The sequence below is a fragment of the Salmo trutta genome, chromosome 10, assembly GCF_901001165.1.
Source record: "Salmo trutta chromosome 10, fSalTru1.1, whole genome shotgun sequence".
NCBI lineage: Eukaryota > Metazoa > Chordata > Actinopteri > Salmoniformes > Salmonidae > Salmo > Salmo trutta.
This window is the reverse complement of record NC_042966.1, coordinates 10380582-10402782: the sequence shown is the minus strand read 5'-3', so window position 1 is coordinate 10402782 and position 22201 is coordinate 10380582. Positions and strand designations below refer to the sequence as shown.

General features: G+C 42.1%; 1 protein-coding gene across 4 annotated transcripts in view; it reads right to left on the bottom strand.

The window, feature by feature from the left end:
- Positions 1-22201, bottom strand: part of LOC115201088 (arf-GAP with dual PH domain-containing protein 1) — a 43338-nt gene that overhangs the window by 15830 nt on the left and 5307 nt on the right. For 2 of the 4 annotated variants that reach the window (XM_029764370.1, XM_029764371.1), the window contains exons 2-3: positions 2046-2176; positions 721-812 (exon numbers count right to left, since the gene is read on the bottom strand). In XM_029764370.1, coding sequence (XP_029620230.1) covers positions 721-812; positions 2046-2176 — 223 coding nt within the window. Of the gene's footprint in view, positions 1-720; positions 813-2045; positions 3117-22201 lie in introns of those variants that run through there. The other 2 variants (XM_029764367.1, XM_029764369.1) reach the window with 2 other exon arrangements.

The window sequence follows — 22201 nt, the reverse complement described above, 5'->3', positions numbered from 1 at the left end:
ACGCACGCACACACACACACACTCCTTTACACCTTTACTCCAGGACAAAGAGATTGATTAGCATGAGTAAACAGATTAATAACAGATTATCTATTTTTGGTTGTGTGTGTAGAGGAGTGAACCTCACCATGACAACAACAGCCTCTCCCCTCTCTCCCTCTCTGATAGATGTTTTTAAGCTGTATGCAGGTCTATTTTAGATGTTTCCATCTTTTTCCGGTGTCTCTTATAATCATGTCAGTACGGTCAGACCGTATTTGTTCATCTTTTCAGAACAAACATCAGATAATTCAGATTAAAGTAACCCATTCAATTGACACAGAACCAAATCTGTCTCTCACTCTTCCCTCTCTCACATGTAATATGCTTATTGGGTTGGCACCCACAGAGAAAAGTAATGGCACAGGCACAACTCGGAGTTGTCATTGTAGAAGTCACACCTCTCTCTCTCTCTCTCTCTCAGGCAAACGCACTGACACACACACACACACACACACACACGTGCACACATACCACACACACACACACACACACACACACACAAAGGAAGAAGAAGTACTGAAGCGTCTTACATTTCAGTACGGGTGTGAAACAGTAAGCGTTTTACAGTAACAACACTTGACAAAGCAGTGATGTCTTTGTATACCACTAAGTGTCTACATACTAATCGACCAGACGTTGTTAGTACATCATTAGAACTCAGTCATGTGGGTGACTTACTTGCAGTCTGTGTGTTTGGGTCTGTAGTAGAATGCTGGAACCTTCTGTTCATACTTGGCTTTGGCTGGTTCATTACCCATGGCAGCCATTAGCTGAGGACAGATGGAACAATAAAAGTTTCTCGGTTTTAATACAAATCAATGAATGCATTGACAACCAATGACGTATATAAACCCTGGATTGCTGATGCTATGTACTGGCCATTGAAAGGCTTTGAAGCCACCGGTCAGCCATATTGGCAATCCCAAGTAGGAGCAGTCTTCCATAGGAATGAATGGAATTCTACAGTACAAAATTACATATATTTAAGTATTTTGTTGTTGTAGTGGGGACAGTAATATTAGTAATCTCCAAAAATCATACTTTAAGAACAAAACATGTTTTCATTTTTTTTATGTTTAGCTCACATAATATAATTTAAAAGTATGTATTAACCCAAGTTAAACAATTTAAAGGCAATGCTACCAAATACTTATTGAGTGTATGTAAACTTCTGACCCACTGGGAATGTGATGAAACAAATAAAAGCTGAAATAATTTTTTTACTAAGATTAAATGTCAGGAATTGTGAAAAACTGAGTTTAAATGTATTTGGCTAAGGTGTATGTAAACTTCCGACTTCAATATATATATATATATATATATATATATATATATATATATATATATATATATATATATATATATATATTCACATACATATTACCACCCCTACCTTGTCACAACACAACTGATTGGCTCAAATGCAATAAGAAAGAAATTCCACAAATTAACTTTTAACAAGGACCACCTGTTAATACTTGGCACGCATGGGGAATGGAGAATGGTGGTTCTATGTTATGGGAGAGCATTAGAGAGCTTGCATCGTCATATACTGTTCAATAGACCTAAATATGAAATAAACTAATTAATATATGTTGAAGAAAAACCTATTTGTTCAATAAATGTTCAAGAGAAAAAAGGGAGCTGTACAGCACATTTTCTATATTTGCGGGTTAGGGTCAGGTGTGGCCCTCAGATGTTCCCTTTATCACATATAGTCAGGTGGTTGCAGAAGGGGTTAAAAGCGATTGCGGGTGGGTGCGGGTGAATAAACAACTGACCTGCGCATCCCATTCAGACACACTACTGGAACTGACTGCGGGTCAGTTTTTTGCTTGTTCTAACATGAGCAGACTTAAGAACTTGGATGGCAAGATCTGATCTCAAATCAGGTTGTGACATGTAATAAAATGTACTTGTACCAATGTAATGCAACACAATATCATGTACATGGTCCCAGTATCTTGCTCTCCTGCTTCCCTCTATGGCAGGGGGTTACTGACCTCGACCTCTGAGGCGTCCCATGTCTCCTGCTGGACAGACTTGACCCTGCTGATGTGGGGGATGCCTCTGTGGAGGAGGGAACAGCCCTGGCACACAAACACACCCAGAGTCACTGAAGCCCAGTCTGGCTCTGAGGAGAGAGGGGAGGGCATGAGAAGGGGGAAAGAGAGGGAGGGAGAGAACAGTGGGGATGGAGAGATATGGAGGGAGAGGGGGAGAGAGGAACCAAAGGGGAGAGATGGCGTCATAAATGCGGTGCAACAGAAGGGATATGAGCTCAAGGTCCAAACTATAAATACTAAAAGTGCTGACACCTGCAGTTCTGAAAGGTAATAGGTAAATGAAGCAAACCCAGTATAACTGGATAGAGCTGCGTAGAGAGAGAAAGAGATAGAGAGTGGGTTTGTGTGTGGACCAAAGACAGCAGAGCTACAGAATCGGATTAGGGGAAACCATATTTAGGCTTCGCACAGGAAATGAGCTAGATGCTGTATTTATTCACTGATCAAACTCCACAGAGAGTAGTAGAGCACTGTTCAACAGACCTCCAGGCCATCGCTAGACTATCACACACATGCAAGCATGTACGCACGGTCCCGCACACACAGCGACTACAGAGCTATGACAGGCAAACACATGACAGAACTCTGCAGAAAGCACTGTGCTATGGAAAGAATAAACTGTCAAATTGCATCTGCCACAAACATGAATAGGCCTGCACCTGGCCTTTTTTGGGACACAACAAAGAGACGTTCATGTTTATAAGCATGGGTGTCCTGAAGATATGAGAGATGTTATCTCTCTACTGTGATAACCCATGCATTGCACACGCACACACACACACACACACACACACACACACACACACACACACACACACACACACGAACACACGCGCTATTCTGAGATGGAAATTGGCTGACTGAATGACCTTATGCATTGACTAGAAAGAGAGCACTCATCCAGGAATTGAGCTTATTCAAGGCTTTTGAAACTCTTGACAATGTGAATGTAGCCCAATCAGCTGATACCTATAAAAATTCCCAGTCTTAGGTCGGTTAGGATCACCACTTTATTTTAAGAATGTGAAATGTCAGACTGGTTGAGAGAATGATTTATTTAATCTTTTATTTCTTTCACCACATTCCCAGTGGGGCAGAAGTTTACATACACTCAATGAGTATTTGGTAACATTGTCTTTAAATTGTTTAACTTGGGTGAAACGTTTCGGGTAGCCTTCCACAAGCTTCCCACAATAAGTTGGGTGAATTTTGGCCCATTCCTCCTGACAGAGCTGGTGTAACTGAGTCAGGTTTGTAGGCCTCCTTGCTCGCACACGCTTTTTCAGTTCTGCCCACAAATTTCCTATGGGATTGAGGTCAGGGCTTTGTGATGGCCACTCCAATACCTTGACTTTGTTGTCCTTAAACCATTTTGCCACAATTTGGAAGTATGCTTGGGATCATTGTCCATTTGGAAGACCCATTTGCAACCAAGCTTTAACTTCCTGACTGATGTCTTGAGATGTTGCTTCAATATGTCCACATCATTTTCCTACCTCATGATGCCATCTATATTGTGAAGTGCACCAGTCCCTCTTTCAGCAAAGCACCCCCACAAAATGATGCTGCCACCCCCATGCTTCACGGTTGGGATGGAGTTCTTCGTCTTGCAAGCCTCCCCCTTTTTCCTCCAAACATAACGATGGTCATTATGGCCAAACAGTTCTATTTTTGTTTCATCAGACCAGAGGACATTTCTCCAAATAGTACAATCTTTGTCCCCATCTGCAGTTACAAACCGTAGTCTGGCTTTTTTTATGGCGGTTTTGGAGCAGTGGCTTCTTCTTGCTGAGCGACCTTTCAGGTTATGTCGATATAGGACTCGTTTTACTGTGGATACAGATACTTTTTTACCTGTTTCCTCCAGCATCTTCACAAGGTCCTTTGCTGTTGTACTGGGATTGATTTGCACTTTTCGCACCAAAGTACGCTCATCTCTAGGAGACAGAACGCGTCTCCTTCCAGAGCAGTATGACGGCTGTGTGGTCCCATGGTGTGTATACTTGTGTACTATTGTTTGTACAGATGAACGTGGTACTTTCAGCCGTTTAGAAATTACTCCCAAGGATGAACCAGACTTGTGGAGTTCTACAATTTTTTTTCTGAGGATTTATTTTGATTTTCCCATGATGTCAAGCAAAGAGGCACTGAGTTTGAAGGTAGGCCTTGAAATACATCCACAGGTACACCTCCAATTGACTGAAATGATGTCAATTAGCCTATCAGAAGCTTCTAAAGCCATGACATAATTTTCTGGAATTTTCCAAGCTGTTTAAAGGCACAGTCAACTTAGTGTATGTAAACTTCTGACCCACTGGAATTGTGATAGAGTGAATTATAAGTGAAATAATCTGTCTGTAAACAATTGTTGGAAAAATGTATTGTGTCATGTACAAAGTAGATGTCTTAACCAACTTGCCGACTATAGTTTGTTAACAAGAAATTTGTGGCGTTTTTGAATTTTTGAATTTTTTTATTTCACCTTTATTTAACCAGGTAGGCTAGTTGAGAACAAGTTCTCATTTGCAACTGCGACCTGGCCAAGATAAAGCATAGCAATTTGACACATACAACAACACAGAGTTACACATGGAATAAACAAAACATACAGTCAATAATACAGTAGAAAAAAGAAGTCTATATACAGTGAGTGCAAATGAGGTAAGATAAGGGAGTTAAGGTAATAAATAGGCCATGGTGGCGAAGTAATTACAATATAGCAATTAAACACTGGAATGGTGGATGTGCAGAAGATGAATGTGCAAGTATAGATACTGGGGTGCAAAGAAGCAAGATAAATAAATAAATACAGTATGGGAATGAGGTAGATAGATGGGCTGTTAACAGATGGGCTATGTACAGGTGCAGTGATCTGTGAGCTGCTCTGACAGCTGGTGCTTAAAGCTAGTGAGGGATATATGAGTTTCAAGCTTCAGTGATTTTTGCAGTTCGTTCCAGTCATTGGCAGCAGAGAACTGGAAGGAAAGACGACCAAAGGAGGAATTGGCTTTGGGAGTGACCAGTGAAATATACCTGCTGGAGCGCGTGCTACGGGTGGGTGCTGCTATGGTGACCAGTTCGCTGAGATAAGGCCGGGCTTTACCTAGCAGAGACTTGTAGATAACCTGTAGCCAGTGGGTTTGGCGACGAGTATGAAGCGAGGGCCAACCAACGAGAGCGTACAGGTCGCAGTGGTGGGTAGAGTATGGGGCTTTGGTGACAAAACGGATGGCACTGTGATACACTGCATCCAATTTGTTGAGTCGAGTGTTGGAGGCTATTTTATAGATGACATCGCCGAAGTCGAGGATCGGTAGGATGGTCAGTTTTACGAGGGTATGTTTGGCAGCATGAGTGAAGGATGCTTTGTTGCGAAATAGGAAGCCAATTCTAGATTTAACTTTGGATTGGAGACGTTTGATGTGAGTCTGGAAGGAGAGTTTACAGTCTAACCAGACACCCAGGTATTTGTAGTTGTCCACGTATTTTATGTCAGAGCCGTCCAGAATAGTGATGCTGGACGGACGGGCAGGTGCGGGCAGTGATCGATTGAATAGCATGCATTTAGTTTTACTTGCATTTAAGAGCAGTTGGAGGCCACGGAAGGAGAGTTGTATGGCATTGAAGCTCGTCTGGAGGTTAGCTAACACAGTGTCCAAAGAGGGGCCAGAAGTATATAGAATGGTGTCGTCTGCGTAGAGGTGGATCAGAGAATCACTAGCAGCAAGAGCGACATCATTGATGTATACAGAGAAGAGAGTCGGCCCGAGAATTGAACCCTGTGGCACCCCCGTAGAGACTGCCAGAGGTCCGGACAACAGGCCCTCCGATTTGACACACTGAACTCTATCAGAGAAGTAGTTGGTAAACCAGGCGAGGCAATCGTTTGAAAAACAAGTTTTAATGACTCCAACCTAAGTGTATGTAAACTTCCGACTTCAACTGTATGCATGCACGTTTGCACGTGCATAAGTTTGTGTGGGTACATCATTTGTGTTCAATATCATTTTAGCTTACTTAGGCTCAATGTTTCTACTCATTTTAATAGGTCCTGAGCCATTGAAACCTCCCATGAAGTGTAGAGGAAGTTTGCACAGCTGGCAAGACCACCCTCTTTGCAGATAATTCTGACGCCTCGTTCTGACAAACCACATTCACAGACACTGGAAAGCCCCTCCCAAACACAAAGGCACTGCAGCCTTGTGCTCCACACACACACACACACACACACACACACGCACACGCACACGCACACGCACACACGCACGCACGCTGCTAGAGTGTACAACTCAAGAGAGTCAGTTGAGAGCTAAGCGGTAGGTATAGAGTCTATTCTTGCATTTCCATGTACTCTTGGGATGCAGAGAAAGCTCAGATGGAGATACAGACCCTTTTAAGTGCTGGGGCAAGTACCAGAGAGAAACATGTGACATTGGAAAGGGGGAGGGAAAATAAAGAGAGAGAGACAGAGATGGGGGGGTGGGATCTGCTTTGTGTAGACTTTGTCCCCTCTCTCCACTGTATGCTTCAGCTCTGAGTGCCCAGAACATGTAATCAGGGTGTGGCCTCACATGTCCGTAAACAATGACTCCATCTCTATGGAAACAATCCCCATCAGAACTGGCCTCCTTTCTATAGCCAGAGGTGGGGTCACTAGGTGTGTGAATCAGAGAGCGGAGGAAAGCAAACTGACCAGCAACAGAAAACACGTGCTTCTGTCACTGGGATTTTCCACTTGACATGTTAGTATCGGTAAGGTGGAAAACACATCCTCGTTAACACACATTGGATTCCCCCTGTGTGTGTGTGTGTGTGTGTGTGTGTGTGTGCGCACACGTGTTTGTGTGCAAAGCAGCATCACAGTACAGACAGTGGGGGGGGGGAGTGTTTAATTAGTCAGAACGAGATAACAAGGCTATTAATTGATTCATTAATTGGCCGCCTAATGCCTACCCTCTCATGTTCCCTAGAATGGCTGATGTTTTAACCCCTTTGTCACCATAGCATACATTAGTTAGATCGCTTCAGCAGTAGGTCTACACTACACTGCTTTCACCACATTCTTTTCCTGCTTCTCTGGGCACTAGTCTGACAGAGAGCTGAGAGCTGAGCTAGGCATTGTTATCATGCCCTGTGGTTGTGGGCGTGTTTAACTATAATAAACAAACAGAAATTTGACCAACTGGGGACATTTTGTTAGTCCCCAGAAGGTGAAATGCCATTTCTAGACGGTTAAGGGTTAAGGTTAGAATTAGTGTTAAAAGTTAGATTTAGATTTAGGGTTAATGTTAGGTTTCATTGTTAAGGTTAGGGTTAAGGTTAGAATTAGTGTTAAAAGTTAGATTTAGGGTTAATGTTAGGTTTCATTGTTAAGGTTAGGGTTAAGGTTAGGGTTAGTGGTTAGGCAAAATAGAATTTTGAATGGGACTGAATTGTGTGTCCCCACAAGGTTAGTTATACAAGACTGTGTGTGTGTGTGTGTGTGTGTGTGTGCGTGCGTGCGTGCGTTCGTGTGCATGTGTTCGCGTGCATGTGTATCCACACCTGGGCGTCTGTGTTTGATGGCTTATTCGTTCTTACTCTGTGCTCCACTAGACGAGGTAGGTCAGTGACTAGTAAAGCTTAACAGTTTCTCTCTGCCTCAGCATTTGGATGCTGCCCTTCATGGAGGGTACAGACAAATTCCCGTGTGGGAAAACAAAATGGCAGTCATTCTCTGTGGGCTGTGGCCATTGAAGGGAAGCATCCTGATAAGAGAGATGAGGTTGTATGCGGGCCTACAATATCTGGCCTTATATCAGTAGGACCACACAGGGGAGACATTCTGAACATTAGCATAATACTGTATGGCTTCATCAACATGTGGGAGCAAATGGCTATCCCTCTGACAGTGGTACAGTACATCACTGGTGTAAATTACCCTGCATAAATCAGTGAAATACACTAATTCCTCACTGAACATCTCAGTGCCAGAGGCGTCACTACAGACACCCTGGTTCCATTCCAGGCTGTATCACAACCGGCTGTGATTGGGAGTCCCATAGGGCGGCGTGCAATTGGCCCAGCGTCATCCGGGTTTGGCCGGTGTAGGTCGTCATTGTAAATAAGATTTTGTTCTCAACTGACTTGCCTAGTTAAATAAAGGTTAAATTATAATTTATTTTTTGAATTAATAAATAAATAAATAGTAGGTTGGTGACTGATGGTTACGGGAAAGCAAGAGAGTCGCTTGCGTGATATGTAGCCTATGATCAGAGGCGGAGCCAGAGCGGAGTCTTCCTGCCCATAATCATCGCTTGCTCCACCTCAGCTCACCAGCTGATGTAGGCTGCGTGTTCCGGGTTTGGCGCATCCTTCTCACTGCTAGAGAACAGAACCCTCGCTGCTTTGCGCACCCATTTCTGCTAATATTGTGCTTAGCACAGTAGCCTATCCTAGGCCGTCATTGCAGTGTTGTAGTACTCGAGTCCAGGACTCACGTCCCGATTTTCAAGACTTGTGACTTGACTTGGACTCGACCCTTGGTGACTCGAACTCGCCTTCTCGTGACTTACTCCCTGGTATACTGAAAATTAGAGGTCGACCGATTAATCGGAATGGCTGATTAATTAGGGCCGATTTCAAGTTTTCATAACAATCGGTAATCGGTATTTTTGGCCACCGATTTGCCGATTTTTTTATTTTTACACCTTTATTTAACTACGCAAGTCAGATTAAGAACACATTCTTATTTTCAATGACGGCATAGGAACGGGGGTTAACTGCCTTGTTCAGGGGGGATTCGGGGATTCGTTTTTTCAACCTTCCGGTTACTAGTCCAACGCTCTAACCACCTGCCTTACATTGCACTGTCGTTGCACCAATGTACCTAACCATAAACATCAATGCCTTTCTTTAAAATCAATAAACAAGTATATATTTTTTAAACCTGCATATTTAGTTAATATTGCCTGCTAACATAAAATTGTGTCACATCTCTAGCGTTCATTGCACGCAGAGTCAGGGTATATGCAACAGTTTGGGCCGCCTGGCTCGTTGCGAACAAATTTGCCAGAATTTTACGTAATTATGACATAACATTGAAGGTTGGGCAATGTAACAGGAATATTTAGACTTATGGATGCCACCCGTTAGATAAAATACGGAACGGAAAAACTTTTGTTTTCGAGATGATAGTTTCCGGATTCGACCATATTAATGACCTAAGGCTCATATTTCTGTGTGTTATTATGTTAGAATTAAGTCTATGATTTGATAGAGCAGTCTGACTGAGCGATGATAGGCAGCAGCAGGCTCGTAAGCATTCATTCAAAACAGCACTTTCGTGCATTTTGCCAGCAGCCCTTCGCAATGCATTGCGCTGTTTATGACTTCAAGCCTATCAACTCCCAAGATGAGGCTGGTGTAACCGATGTGAAATGGCTAGCTAGTTAGCCGGGTGCGCGCTAATAGCGTTTCAAACGTCACTCGCTCTGAGACTTGGAGTGGTTGTTCCCCTTGCTCTGCATGGGTAACGCTGCTTTGAGGGTGGCTGTTGTCGATGTGTTCCTGGTTCAAGCCCACGTAGGAGCGAGGAGAGAGACATTTACATTTAAGTCACTTAGCAGACGCTCTTATCCAGAGCGACTTACAAATTGGGACGGAAGCTATACTGTTACACTGGCAATACTAAAGTGCCTATAAGAACATCCAATAGTCAAAGGTATATGAAATACAAATCGTATAGAGAGAAATAGTCCTATAATTCCTATAATAACTACAACCTAAAACTTCTTAACTGGGAATATTGAAGACTCATGTTAAAAGGAACCACCAGCTTTCATATGTTCTCATGTTCTGAGCAAGGAAATTAAACGTTAGCTTTTTTACATGGCACATATTGCACTTTTACTTTCTTCTCCAACACTTTATTTTTGCATTATTTAAACCAAATTGAACATGTTTCATAATTTATTTGAGGCTAAATTGATTTTATTGATGTATTACATTAAGTTAAAATAAGTGTTCATTCAGTATTGTTGTAATTGTCATTATTACAAATAAATAAACAAAAAATTGACCGATTAATCGGCATCGGGCCTCCAATAATCGGTATCGGCGTTGAAAAATCATAATCGGTCAACCTCTACAGAAAATACACAAGCTCTGAAGCAAGCTTCCAGAAAATTGGAACGGAAATGGCGCCACACCAAACTGGAAGTCTTCCGACTAGCTTGGAAAGACAGTACCGTGCAGTATCGAAGAGCCCTCACTGCTGCTCGATCATCCTATTTTTCCAACTTAATTGAGGAAAATAAGAACAATCCGAAATGTATTTTTGATACTGTCGCAAAGCTAACTAAAAAGCGGCATTCCCCAAGAGAGGATGGCTTTCACTTCAGCAGTAATAAATTCATGAACTTCTTTGAGTAAAAGATCATGATCATTAGAAAGCAAATTACGGACTCCTCTTTAAATCTGCGTATTCCTCCAAAGCTCCGTTGTCCTGAGTCTGCACAACTGTGCCAGGACCTAGGATCAAGGGAGACACTAAAGTGTTTTAGTACTATATCTCTTGACACAATGATGAAAATAATCATGGCCTCTAAACCTTCAAGCTGCATACTGGACCCTATTCTAACTAAACTACTGAAAGAGCTGCTTCCTGTGCTTGGCCCTCCTATGTTGAACATAATAAACGGCTCTCTATCCACCGGATGTGTACCAAACTCACTAAAAGTGGCAGTAATAAAGCCTCTCTTGAAAAAGCTAAACCTTGACCCAGAAAACATAAAAAACTAATCGGCCAATATCGAATCTTCCATTCCTCTCAAAATTTTTAGAAAAAGCTGTTGCGCAGCAACTCACTGCCTTCCTGAAGACAAACAATGTATACGAAACGCTTCAGTCTGGTTTTAGACCCCATCATAGCACTGAGACTGAACTTGTGAAGGTGGTAAATTACCTTTTAATGATGTCAGACCGAGGCTCTGCATCTGTCCTCGTGCTCCTAGATCTTAGTGCTGCTTTTGATACCATCGATCAACACATTCTTTTGGAGAGATTGGAAACCCAAATTGGTCTACACGGACAAGTTCTGGCCTTGTTTAGATCTTATCTGTCAGAAAGATATCAGTTTGTCTCTGTGAATGGTTTGTCCTCTGACAAATCAACTGTACATTTCGGTGTTCCTCAAGGTTCCGTTTTAGGACCACTATTGTTTTCACTATATATTTTACCTCTTGGGGATGTAATTCGAAAACATAATGTTAAATTTGACTGCTATGCGGATGACACACAGCTGTACATTTCAATGAAACATGGTGAAGCCCCAAAATTGCCATCGCTAGAAGCCTGTGTTTCAGACATAAGGAAGTGGATGACTGCAAACGTTCTACTTTTAAACTCGGACAAAACAGAGATGCTTGTTCTAGGTCCCAAGAAACAAAGAGATCTTCTTTTAAATCTGACAATTAATCTTGATGGTTGTACAGTCGTCTCAAATAAAACTGTGAAGGACCTCGGCGTTACTCTGGACCCTGATCTCTTTTTTGAAGAACATATCAAGACTGTTTCAAGGGCAACTTTTTTACATCTATGTAACATTGCAAAAATCTGAAACCTTCTGTCCACAAATGATGCAGAAAAATTAATCCATGCTTTTGTTACTTCTAGGTTGGACTACTGCAATGCTCTACTTTCCGACTACCCGGATAAAGCACTAAATAAACCTCAGTTAGTGCTAAATACGGCTGCTAGAATCCTGACTAGAACCAAAAAATGTGATCATATTACTCCAGTGCTAGCCTCCCTACCCTGGCTTCCTGTTAAGGCAAGGGCTGATTTCAAGGTTCTACCGCTAACCTACAAAGCATTACATGGGCTTGCTCCTACCCTTCTTTCCGATTTGGTCCTGCCGTATATACCTACACGTACGCTACGGTCACAAGACGCAGGCCTCCTAATTGTCCCTAGAATTTCTAAGGAAACAGCTGGAGGCAGGGCTTTCTCCTATAGAGCTCAATTTTTATGGAATGGTCTGCCTACCCATGTGAGAGATGCAGACTCGGTCTCAACCTTTAAGTCTTTACTGAAGACTCATCTCTTCAGTGGGTCCTATGATTGAGTGTAGTCTGGCCCAGGAGTGTGAAGGTGAACGGAAAGGCTCTGGAGCAACGAACCGCCCTTGCTGTCTCTGCCTGGCCGGTTCCCCTCTCTCCACTGGGATTCTCTGCCTCTAACCCTATTACAGGGGCTGAGTCACTGGCTTATTGGTGTTCTTCCATGCCGTCCCTAGGAGGGGTGCATCACTTGAGTGGGTTGAGTCACTGACGTGGTCTTCCTGTCTGGGTTGGCGCCCCCCCTTGGGTTGTGCTGTGGCGGAGATCTTTGTGGGCTATACTCGGCCTTGTCTCAGGATGGTAAGTTGGTGATTGAAGATATCCCTCCTCTAGTGGTGTGGGGGCTGTGCTTTGGCAAAGTGGGTGGGGTTATATCCTTCCTGTTTGGCCCTGTCCGGGGGTATCATCGGATGGGGCCACAGTGTCTCCTGTCCCCTCCTGTCTCAGCCTCCAGTATTTATGCTGCAGTAGTTTATGTGTCGGGGGGCTAGGGTCAGTCTGTTATATCTGGAGTATTTCTCCTGTCTTATCTGGTGTCCTGTGTGAATTTAAGTATGCTCTCTCTAATTCTCTTTCTTTCTCTCTCTCGGAGGACCTGAGCTCTAGGACCATGCCTCAGGACTACCTACATGATGACTCCTTGCTTTCCCCAGTCCACCAGGCCGTGCTGCTGCTCCAGTTTCAACTGTTCTGCCTGCGGCTATGGAACCCTGACCTGTTCACCGGACGTGCTACCTGTCCCAGACCTGCTGGTTTTCAACTCTCTAGAGACAGCAGGAGCGGTAGAGATACTCTCAATGATCGGCTATGAAAAGCCAACTGACATTTACTCTTGAGGTGCTGACTTGTTGCACCCTCGACAACTACTGTGATTATTATTATTTGACCATGCTCGTCATTTATGAACATTTGAACATCTTGGCCATGTTCTGTTATAATCTCCACCCGGCACAGCCAGAAGAGGACTGGCCACCCCTCATAGCCTGGTCCCTCTCTAGGTTTCTTCCTAGGTTTTGGCCTTTCTAGGGAGTTTTTCCTAGCCACCGTGCTTCTACACCTGCATTGCTTGCTGTTTGGGGTTTTAGGCTGGGTTTCTGTACAGCACTTTGAGATATCAGCTGATGTAAGAAGGGCTATATAAATAAATTTGATTTGATTTACTGTATCTACATATCTGTATGTATTTAATTATTTATCTATGTATTATCTAATTACTCAAACTTTAATTCATGTATATATTTATTCATTTATGTATTTCTTCCTCCAATATTATAATGAGGGGGTGTCAAACATCTGTATCTAACACACTATTGGTTGATTAATGTCACGGTGCATTGCTCGACTCGTTTTGCATCACCTATGTGAAGCTAGCCACAATAATGATTAGCCACAATAGTAGAATTTGCAGTTCACCTTCAAAATAAAAGACCTGCATTGAAACTGATGCAAACAGATACAAATAGTGGAATCATGCCATATTTGAACTGGATAATGCTTAACAAGTTTGGAATGTTGTTATATAAAGTCAACAATTAGTTAATTTGCCCCCAAAATTGTAAACAGTTGAAATCACACTGTGGATGTATTCGACTTCAGAATTGCATTGGGGGCAGACTGAATGCATTGTACAGTCGTGGCCACAAGTTTTGAGAATGACACAAATATTAATTTTCACAAAGTTTGCTGCTTCAGTGTCTTTAGATATTTTTGTCAGATGTTACTATGGAATACTGAAGTATAATTACAAGCATTTCATAAGTGTCAAAGGCTTTTATTGACATTTACATGAAGTTGATGCAGAGTCAATATATGCAGTGTTGACCCTTCTTTTTCAAGACCTCTGCAATCCGCACTGGAATGCTGTCAATTAACTTCTGGGCCACATCTTGACTGATGGCAGCCCATTCTTGCATAATCAATGCTCAGAATTTGTGGGTTTTTGTTTGTCCACCCGCCTCTTGAGGATTGACCACAAGTTCTCAATGGGATTAAGGTCTGGGGAGTTTCTTGGCCATGGACCCAAAGTATCGATGTTGTGTTCCCCGAGCCACTTAGTTATCACTTTTGCCTTATGGCAAGGTGCTCCATCATGCTGGAAAAGGCATTGTTCGTCACCAAACTGTTCCTGGACGGTTGGGAGAAGTTGCTCTCGGAGGATGTGTTGGTACCATTCTTTATTCATGGCTATGTTCTTAGGCAAAATTGTGAGTGAGCCCACTCCCTTGGCTGAGAAGCAACCCCACACATGAATGGTCCCGCAGCTGAATTAACTTTAGAAGACAGTCCTGGCGTTTGGGCGCCCTGAAGCCTTCTTCACAACAATTGGACCGCTCTCCGTGAAGTTCTTGATGATCCGATAAATGGTTGATTTAGGTGCAATCTTACTGGCAGCAATATCCTTGCCTGTGAAGCCCTTTTTGTGCAAAGCAATGATGACGGCACGTGTTTCCTTGCAGGGAACCATGTTTGACAGAGGAAGAACAATGATTCCAAGCACCACCCTCCTTTTGAAGCTTCCAGTCTGTTATTCGAACTCAATCTGCATGACAGAGTGATCTCCAGCCTTGTCCTCGTCAACACTCACACCTGTGTTAACGAGAGAATCACTGACATGATGTCAGCTGGTCCTTTTGTGGCAGGGCTGAAATGCAGTGGAAATGTTTTGGGGGGGATTCAGTTCATTTGCATGGCAAAGAGGGACTTTGCAATTAATTGCAATTCATCTGATCACTCTTCATAACATTCTGGAGTATATGCAAATTGCCATCATACAAACTGAGGCAGCAGACTTTGTGAAAATTTATATTTGTGTCATTCTCAAAACTTTTGGCCACGACTGTACAGCCTTGCCTATGGAACTTGGGTCAATTAAATATTCACAGCTGCGAAGAGTTTACACAAATATTAGGGTCATAGCTCTTCTTGCAGGACTTAAACTGTGGGAAATTACTTCACTATTCAGATTATTTTACGTATTGAACATTCATGATGCAACGTAGAGCTTTACCTATGGATCTTGGGTCCATGAAATGGGGTAAGTCCAGAACACAGCTGTACACTGCAATATGAATGTCCAAAATGCACAATAGACTGACAGGTGAGGTGATTTCCCACAGTCAAAGTCCTGCAATAAGTGCTACGACACTAATATTTGTGTGAACTCTTCACAGTTGTATTCTGTGGGTGTCACTGAGTAGGCAGATACCCAATTTAATGGGCCCAAGATCCATAGGTAAGGCTGTACATTGCAATATGAATGACCAATACGCACAATACTGACTGGCGAGGTGATTTCCCCAGAGTCAAAGTCCTGCAATATGAGCTACAACAGTAATATCTCTGCGCACTCTTCACAATTGTGTTCTGTGGGTGTCACCGAGTAGGCTGATACTCAATATCATGGTCCCAATATCCATAGGTAAGGCTGTACATTGCAATATGAATGTTCAATATGCACAATAGGCTGAATATTGAGGTGATTTCACACAAAGTCCTGCAATAAGAGCTATGACGCTTATGTGTGTGTAAACCCTGCACAGTTTCGTTCTGTGGGTGTCACTGAATAGGCTAATACCCAATTGATCCACAATCCATAGGTAAGGCTGTTAAGTGAAATATTAGTACGCCCCCAATGCAATTACAAAGTCTAATATATCCACAGTGCCATTTCAACTGATTTGTCCTTTTTGTCAAATTAACAAATGATTGTCTTTTGTTGAATATATATATAACAACATTCCAAACTTGTTGAGCATTATCTTTGTATAAATTAGCGACGCATGAAGTGACATGCTATGATTATCGGAGTAGGGCACCGATAAATGGCGTCATATCTGGCGCCTCGATGGATATTGAGGCTTCATGGTTTAAGATGAACATGCAAGGAATAGCTGATTCACATCGCTTAACCCGCACTGTGAATGGAAAGGAGGAAAGCCTTTCTGTATTCTTGATGTTTGATGTGAAGAATTTCCCCTGACCCATTTTAAGCTGGGATATGAGATATGCGGTGCAAGCTTATGTAAAAAAAGCCCCTTCAATGTCATAAATGTAAAAAGTCTGGCCAACGGTCTGAGGAGGCACGGTGTTGCAATTGTGATGGGAATCACGTTCCCCGAGTGCCCTGTCAAGGTAAAGAAGGTCAAAGCAGGAAGGATCAGGGCTGTCGAGAAGGTCCCCTATGCAGAGGCAGTGACAATGGTCGAAGCAGCGGGTAGAGATGATGAAGCTATGGCAGTGGATGCCCAACAGTCTGTGGATGTCAGTCAGTTGAGAGATCCTGAAACACTAATCGTGTAGAACAAAAGAAAACTAAAAAAATGACCTGGAAATCATTGTGAAAGCGGCTAAAAGGTTCTTGGATCTCCAGGACTCAAATACGGCAGGGAATACTGTCTGAAGATACTTCCCCCTTTCAGGCCCCAAAGCCTGTGTAAGGATCTGAGTACATTTGACTACAATGCGTTTTCTTATAAATATATTTTTTAAATAATATATATTTTGTCATTCTTTTTTTAAATGATATCTGTTTTTACCCCACCCAGTAGTTGGCAGCAATACACCTTTTGGGATGTAGTCTGCCAATAAATTTAAGAAGCTTGTGCACATTTACATTAGTGTTTCGTTAGCTAAGTTACTGACTGACTAAGCTAATTCTTATTCCTTTTGTAGTTGCATTTCAGGTGGCGTGGCATTGCTGACAGGCCAGCATGCATATTCAAAGAATCTCAGAGTAGCAGTGATTTTAGGATAGGTTTTGCATACACACCGAGTACAATTACATTGACAAGGGGGAGGTTATCCTAGATCACTATCCCTATGCTGAGACGCTTTGTGAATATGGGCCTTGGAAGCAATACCTTGCACAGCAGTCCTTTCACTACAGGATCCTAGAGCAGGGGTAGGCAACCTGGTTCTAGGAGTACTGCAGGATTTTGTTTCAACTAGGCACCACGGCAGGGGTGCGTTCATGTTCTTGATCAGACTTGGAGATACGTTTGCTCCGTTCGGTGGGTGTGGCTTGAAGCAATGAGTGAAGTATTTAAAGGGCAGTGGTGCATTTTGTACCCACAACCCAACCCCTTCCCATTTGTCAACTTGTCGCTCAGTACAGCAGCATTTCTGTTCAATTAAACATTCTCTTACATTTTTATGTACTGAACGCAGCTCTGACCAACTGAGCTAATTGATCAGTTCAGTGACTGCCTAAATTCAACACACCTGGTCTTCCAGGTCGGTTAAATCAAAACCATGAAGTACCTGCGGCACTCCAGGACCAGGGTTTCCTTCCCCTTCCCTAGAGGAATTAGTCAATGCTTATGAACTGAATATTGTATATGAATTTCCATATATCAATGACACTAACAAAAGGGTTGAATTGTTCAGAAACACGGGCAGTAAACGCTAAAACGCTAAAATGGCTTTAGTATTTGTATTAGGATCCCGATTAGCTGTTGCAAAAGCAGCAGCTACTCTTTCTGGGGTCCACACAAAACATGAAACATGACATAATACAGAACATTAATAGACAAGAACAGCTTAAGGACAGAACATCATACATGTATTTTTTTAAAGGCACACGTAGCCTATACATGAACTATCTAGGTCAAATAGGGACGAGGCGTTGTGCTGTGAGGTGTTGTTTTATCTGGTTTTTTTCAACCAGTTTTGCTGTTTATCTGAGCAATATGAGATGGAAGGAAGTTCCATGCAATAATGGCTCTATATAATACAGTACACTTTCTTGAATTTGTTCTCGATTAGGGGACTGTGAAAAGACCCCTGGTGGTATGTCTGGTGGGCTAAGTGTGTGTGTGTGTGTGTGTGTGTGTGTGTGTGTGTGTGTGTGTGTGTGTGTGTGTCAGAGCTTTGTGTAAGTTGACTATGCAAACAATTTTGGATTTTCAACACATTAATGTTTCTTATGAAAAGAAGTGATGCAGTCAGTCTCTCCTCAACTCTTATCCAAGAGAGACTGGCATGCCATAGTATTTATATCAACCCTCTGATTACAATGAAGAGCAAGACGTGCCTCTCTGTTCTGGGCCAGCTGCAGCTTAACTAGGTCTTTCCTTGCAGCACTCGACCACACAACTGGACAATAATCAAGATAAGACAAAACTAGAGCCTGCAGGACTTGCTTTTTGGAGTGTGGTGTCAAAAAAAGCAGAGCATCTCTTTTTATTACGGACAGACCTCTCCCCATCTTTACAACCATTGAATCTATGTGTTTTGACCATGACAGTTTACAATCTAAGGTAGCACCAAGTAATTTAGTCTCCTCAACTTGTTCAACAGCCACACTATTCATTACCAGATTCAGCTGAGGTCTAGAACTTAGGGAATGATTTGTACCAAATACAATGCTCTTAGTTTTAGAGATGTTCAGGACCAGTTTATTACTGGCCACCCATTCCACAACAGACTGAACCTCTTTAAGGGCATCATTGGTCTGGGATTCATAATACAGCTTATTATTTTTGTTGAGTTTAGTCACTTCATTTCTCAATTTGCAGTAAGTCAGCCAGTCAGATGTGCAGCCAGACTTATTAGCCATTGCCTTTGCCCCATCTCTTTCAACCATACAGTTTTACAGTTCCTCATCAATCCATGGAGCCTTAACAGTTCTAACAGTCCGTTTCTTAACAGGTGCATGTTTATCAATAATTGGAAGAAGCAATTTCATAAATTCACCAAGTGCAGCGTCTGGATGCTCCTTATTAATCACATCAGACCCACAAATATTTGTAACATCATCCACATAAGTCACAGCAAAAAATGGGTACGATACAGCTTTAGAACAAAGTTCTACAGTATTAGTTCAAATGTGATCGAATCATGTGGATGATCTTGTCCATGTAGTGTTTGTACTGTAAACACCCTGGTAGGTTGATTAATAACCTGAACCAGATTACAGGCACTGGTTACAGTGAGAAGCTTCGTCTTGACCAGACTACTTGATGAAAAACCAGTCAATATTCAGGTCCCCAAGAAATTAGACCTCTGTTTACATCCCATACACTTTCAAGCATTTCCCACACATTATTTAGATACTGACTGTTAGCACTTGGTGGCCTATAGCAACACCCCAAAAGAAAAGGCTTTAGATGTGCCAAGTGAACCTGCAACCACAACACTTCAATAACACTTGACATAAGATCTTCTCTAAGCATTACAGGGATATGGCTCTGAATATACAGTGGCAAGAGAAAGTATGTGAACCCTTTGGAATTACCTGGATTTCTGCATAAATTGGTCATCACATTTGATCTGATTTTCATCAAAGTCACAACAATAGACAAACACAGTGTGCTTAAACTAATAACACAGAAATTATTGTATTTTTCTTGTCTATATTGAATACATAATTTAAACATTCAACAGCGTAGGTTGGAAAAAGTATGTGAACCCCGAGGCTAACCTGGAGTCCAATCAATGAGACGAGATTTGAGATGTTGATTAGAGCTGCTCTACCCTATAAAAAACACAACATTTGAGTTTTTTATCTACAAGAAGCATTGCCTGATGTGAATCATGCCTCGAACAAAAGAGTTGCATAAAGCTGGAAAGGGTTACAAAAGTTTCTCTAAAAGCCTTGATGTTCATCAGTTCACAGTAAGACAAATGGTCTATAAATGGAGAAAGTTCAGCACGGTTGCTACTCTCCCTAGGAGTGGCTGTCCTACAAAGATGACTTCAAGAGCACAGCGCAGAATGCTCAATGAGGTTAAGAAGAATCCCAGAGTGTCAGCTAAAAAGACTTACAGAAATTTCTGGAACATGCTATAACATCTCTGACGAGTCTACGATACATAAAACACTAAACAAGAATGGTGTTCATGGGAGGACAGCACGGAAGAAGCCGCTCCTGTCCATAAAAAACATTGCGACACGTCTGAAGTTCGCGAAAGAGCACCTGGATGTTCCACAGCGCTACTGGCAAAATATTCTGTGGACAGATTAAACTAAAGTTGAGTTGTTTGGAAGGAAAAATTAACACAAGGTGTGGAGAAAATAGGCACAGAACATCAAAACCTCGCCCCAACTGTAAAGTATGGTGGAGGGAGCATCCTGGTTTGGGGCTGCTTTGCTGCCTCAGGGCCTGGACAGCTTGCTATCATTGACGGAAAAATGAATTCCCAAGTTTATCAACACATTTTGCAGGAGAATGTAAGGCGCTCTGTCCGCCAATTGAAGCTCAACAGAAGTTGGGTGACGCAACAGGACAACGACCCAAAACACATTAATAAATCAACAAAAGAATGGTTCCACTGAAGATAATGTGCCTTCTGGAGTGGCCCAGTCAGAGTCCTGACCTAAACCCGATTTAAGATGCAGTGGCATGAGAGAGCGGTTCACACCAGACATCCCAAGAATATCGCTGAACTGAAACAGTTTTGTAAAGAGGAGTTGTCCAAAATTCCTCCTGACCGTTGTTCAGCTCTCATCGATAACTACAGAAAACGTTTAAAAACATTTTTTTTTAGGTTATTGCTGCCAAAGGAGGGTCAACCAGTTATAAATACAAGGGTTCACATACTTTTTCCACCCTTCACTGTGAATGTTTACACAGTGTGTTCAATAAAGACATGACAACGTCTAATTGTTTCTGTGTTATTAGTTTAAGCAGACTGTGTTTGTCTGTTGTTGTGACTTAGATGAAGATCAGATCAAATTTGATGACCAATTTATGGAGAAATCCAGGTAATTCCAAATTCCAGGTAATTCCAAACTGTATGTATACAGTTGAAGACGGAAGTTTACATATACTTAGGTTGGAGTCATTAAATGTCGTTTAATCAACCACTCCACAAATTTGTTGTTAACAAACTATAGCTTTGGCAAGTCGGTTAGGACATCTACTTTGTGCACGACACAAGTCATTTTTCCAACAATTGTTCACAGATTATTTCACTTATAATTCACTGTATCACAATTCCAGTGGGTCAGAAGTTTACAGAAGTTGACTGTGCCTTTAAACTTCTTGGAAAATTCCCAAAAATGTCATGGCTTTAGAAGCTTCTGATTGGCTAATTGACATCATTTGAGTCAACTGGAGGTGTACCTGTGGATGTATTTCAAGGCCTACCTTCAACCTCAGTGCCTCTTTGCTTGACATCATGGGAAAATCAAAAGAAATCAGCCAAGACCTCAGAAAAGATTGTAGACCTCCACAAGTCTGGTTCATCCTTGGGAGCAATCTGTCATTGTTCAGAGGCAGAATGACAGATTTTTACCTTGTCAGCTTAGGGATTTGATCTTGCAACCTTGCGGTTACTAGTCCAACGCTCTAACCACTGGGCTACCTGCCGACCCAAATATTGTGGGAAGCTTGTGGAAGGCTACCCGAAACGTTTGACCCAAGTTAAATAGTTTAAAGGCAATACTAATTGAGTGTATGTAAAATTCTGACCCACTGGGAGTGTGATGAAAGAAATAAAAGCTGAAATAAATCACTCTCTACTATTATTCTGACATTTCACATTCTTAAAATAAAGTGGTGATCCTAACTGACCTAAAACAGGGAATTTTTACTAGGATTAAATGTCAGGAATTGTGAAACATTTCAACTCAGTTTATTTGGCTAAGGTGTATGTAAAGTTCCGACTTCAACTGTGTGTGTGTACAGCAACACCTTCCCATAAGCATTTCTGTCTCTTCTATAGATGTGTTACCCTTGTATTGCTACTGCTGTATCATCAAATGAGTTATCTAATTAGGTTTTTAAAAAATGCTAATATATGAATATTATCTGACGTTAGCAAGTTATTGATTTCAAGGAACCTTATTTCTAAGGCTACATATTAACATGGGCTATTTTCAGCCCATCCCTGGGTAGCTTATTAGAGATAGACATAATATGGAGAAGAGCAAACAAAGCAAGAGAAAAAATTAAACAGTACATTCAGCAGTCCATTAATTAATTGTTGTGTGCTGCGGAGTTGAAGCTATGAACCAATAGGCTTGGCTCTCTCATCCCTTCCAGGCTTCTGG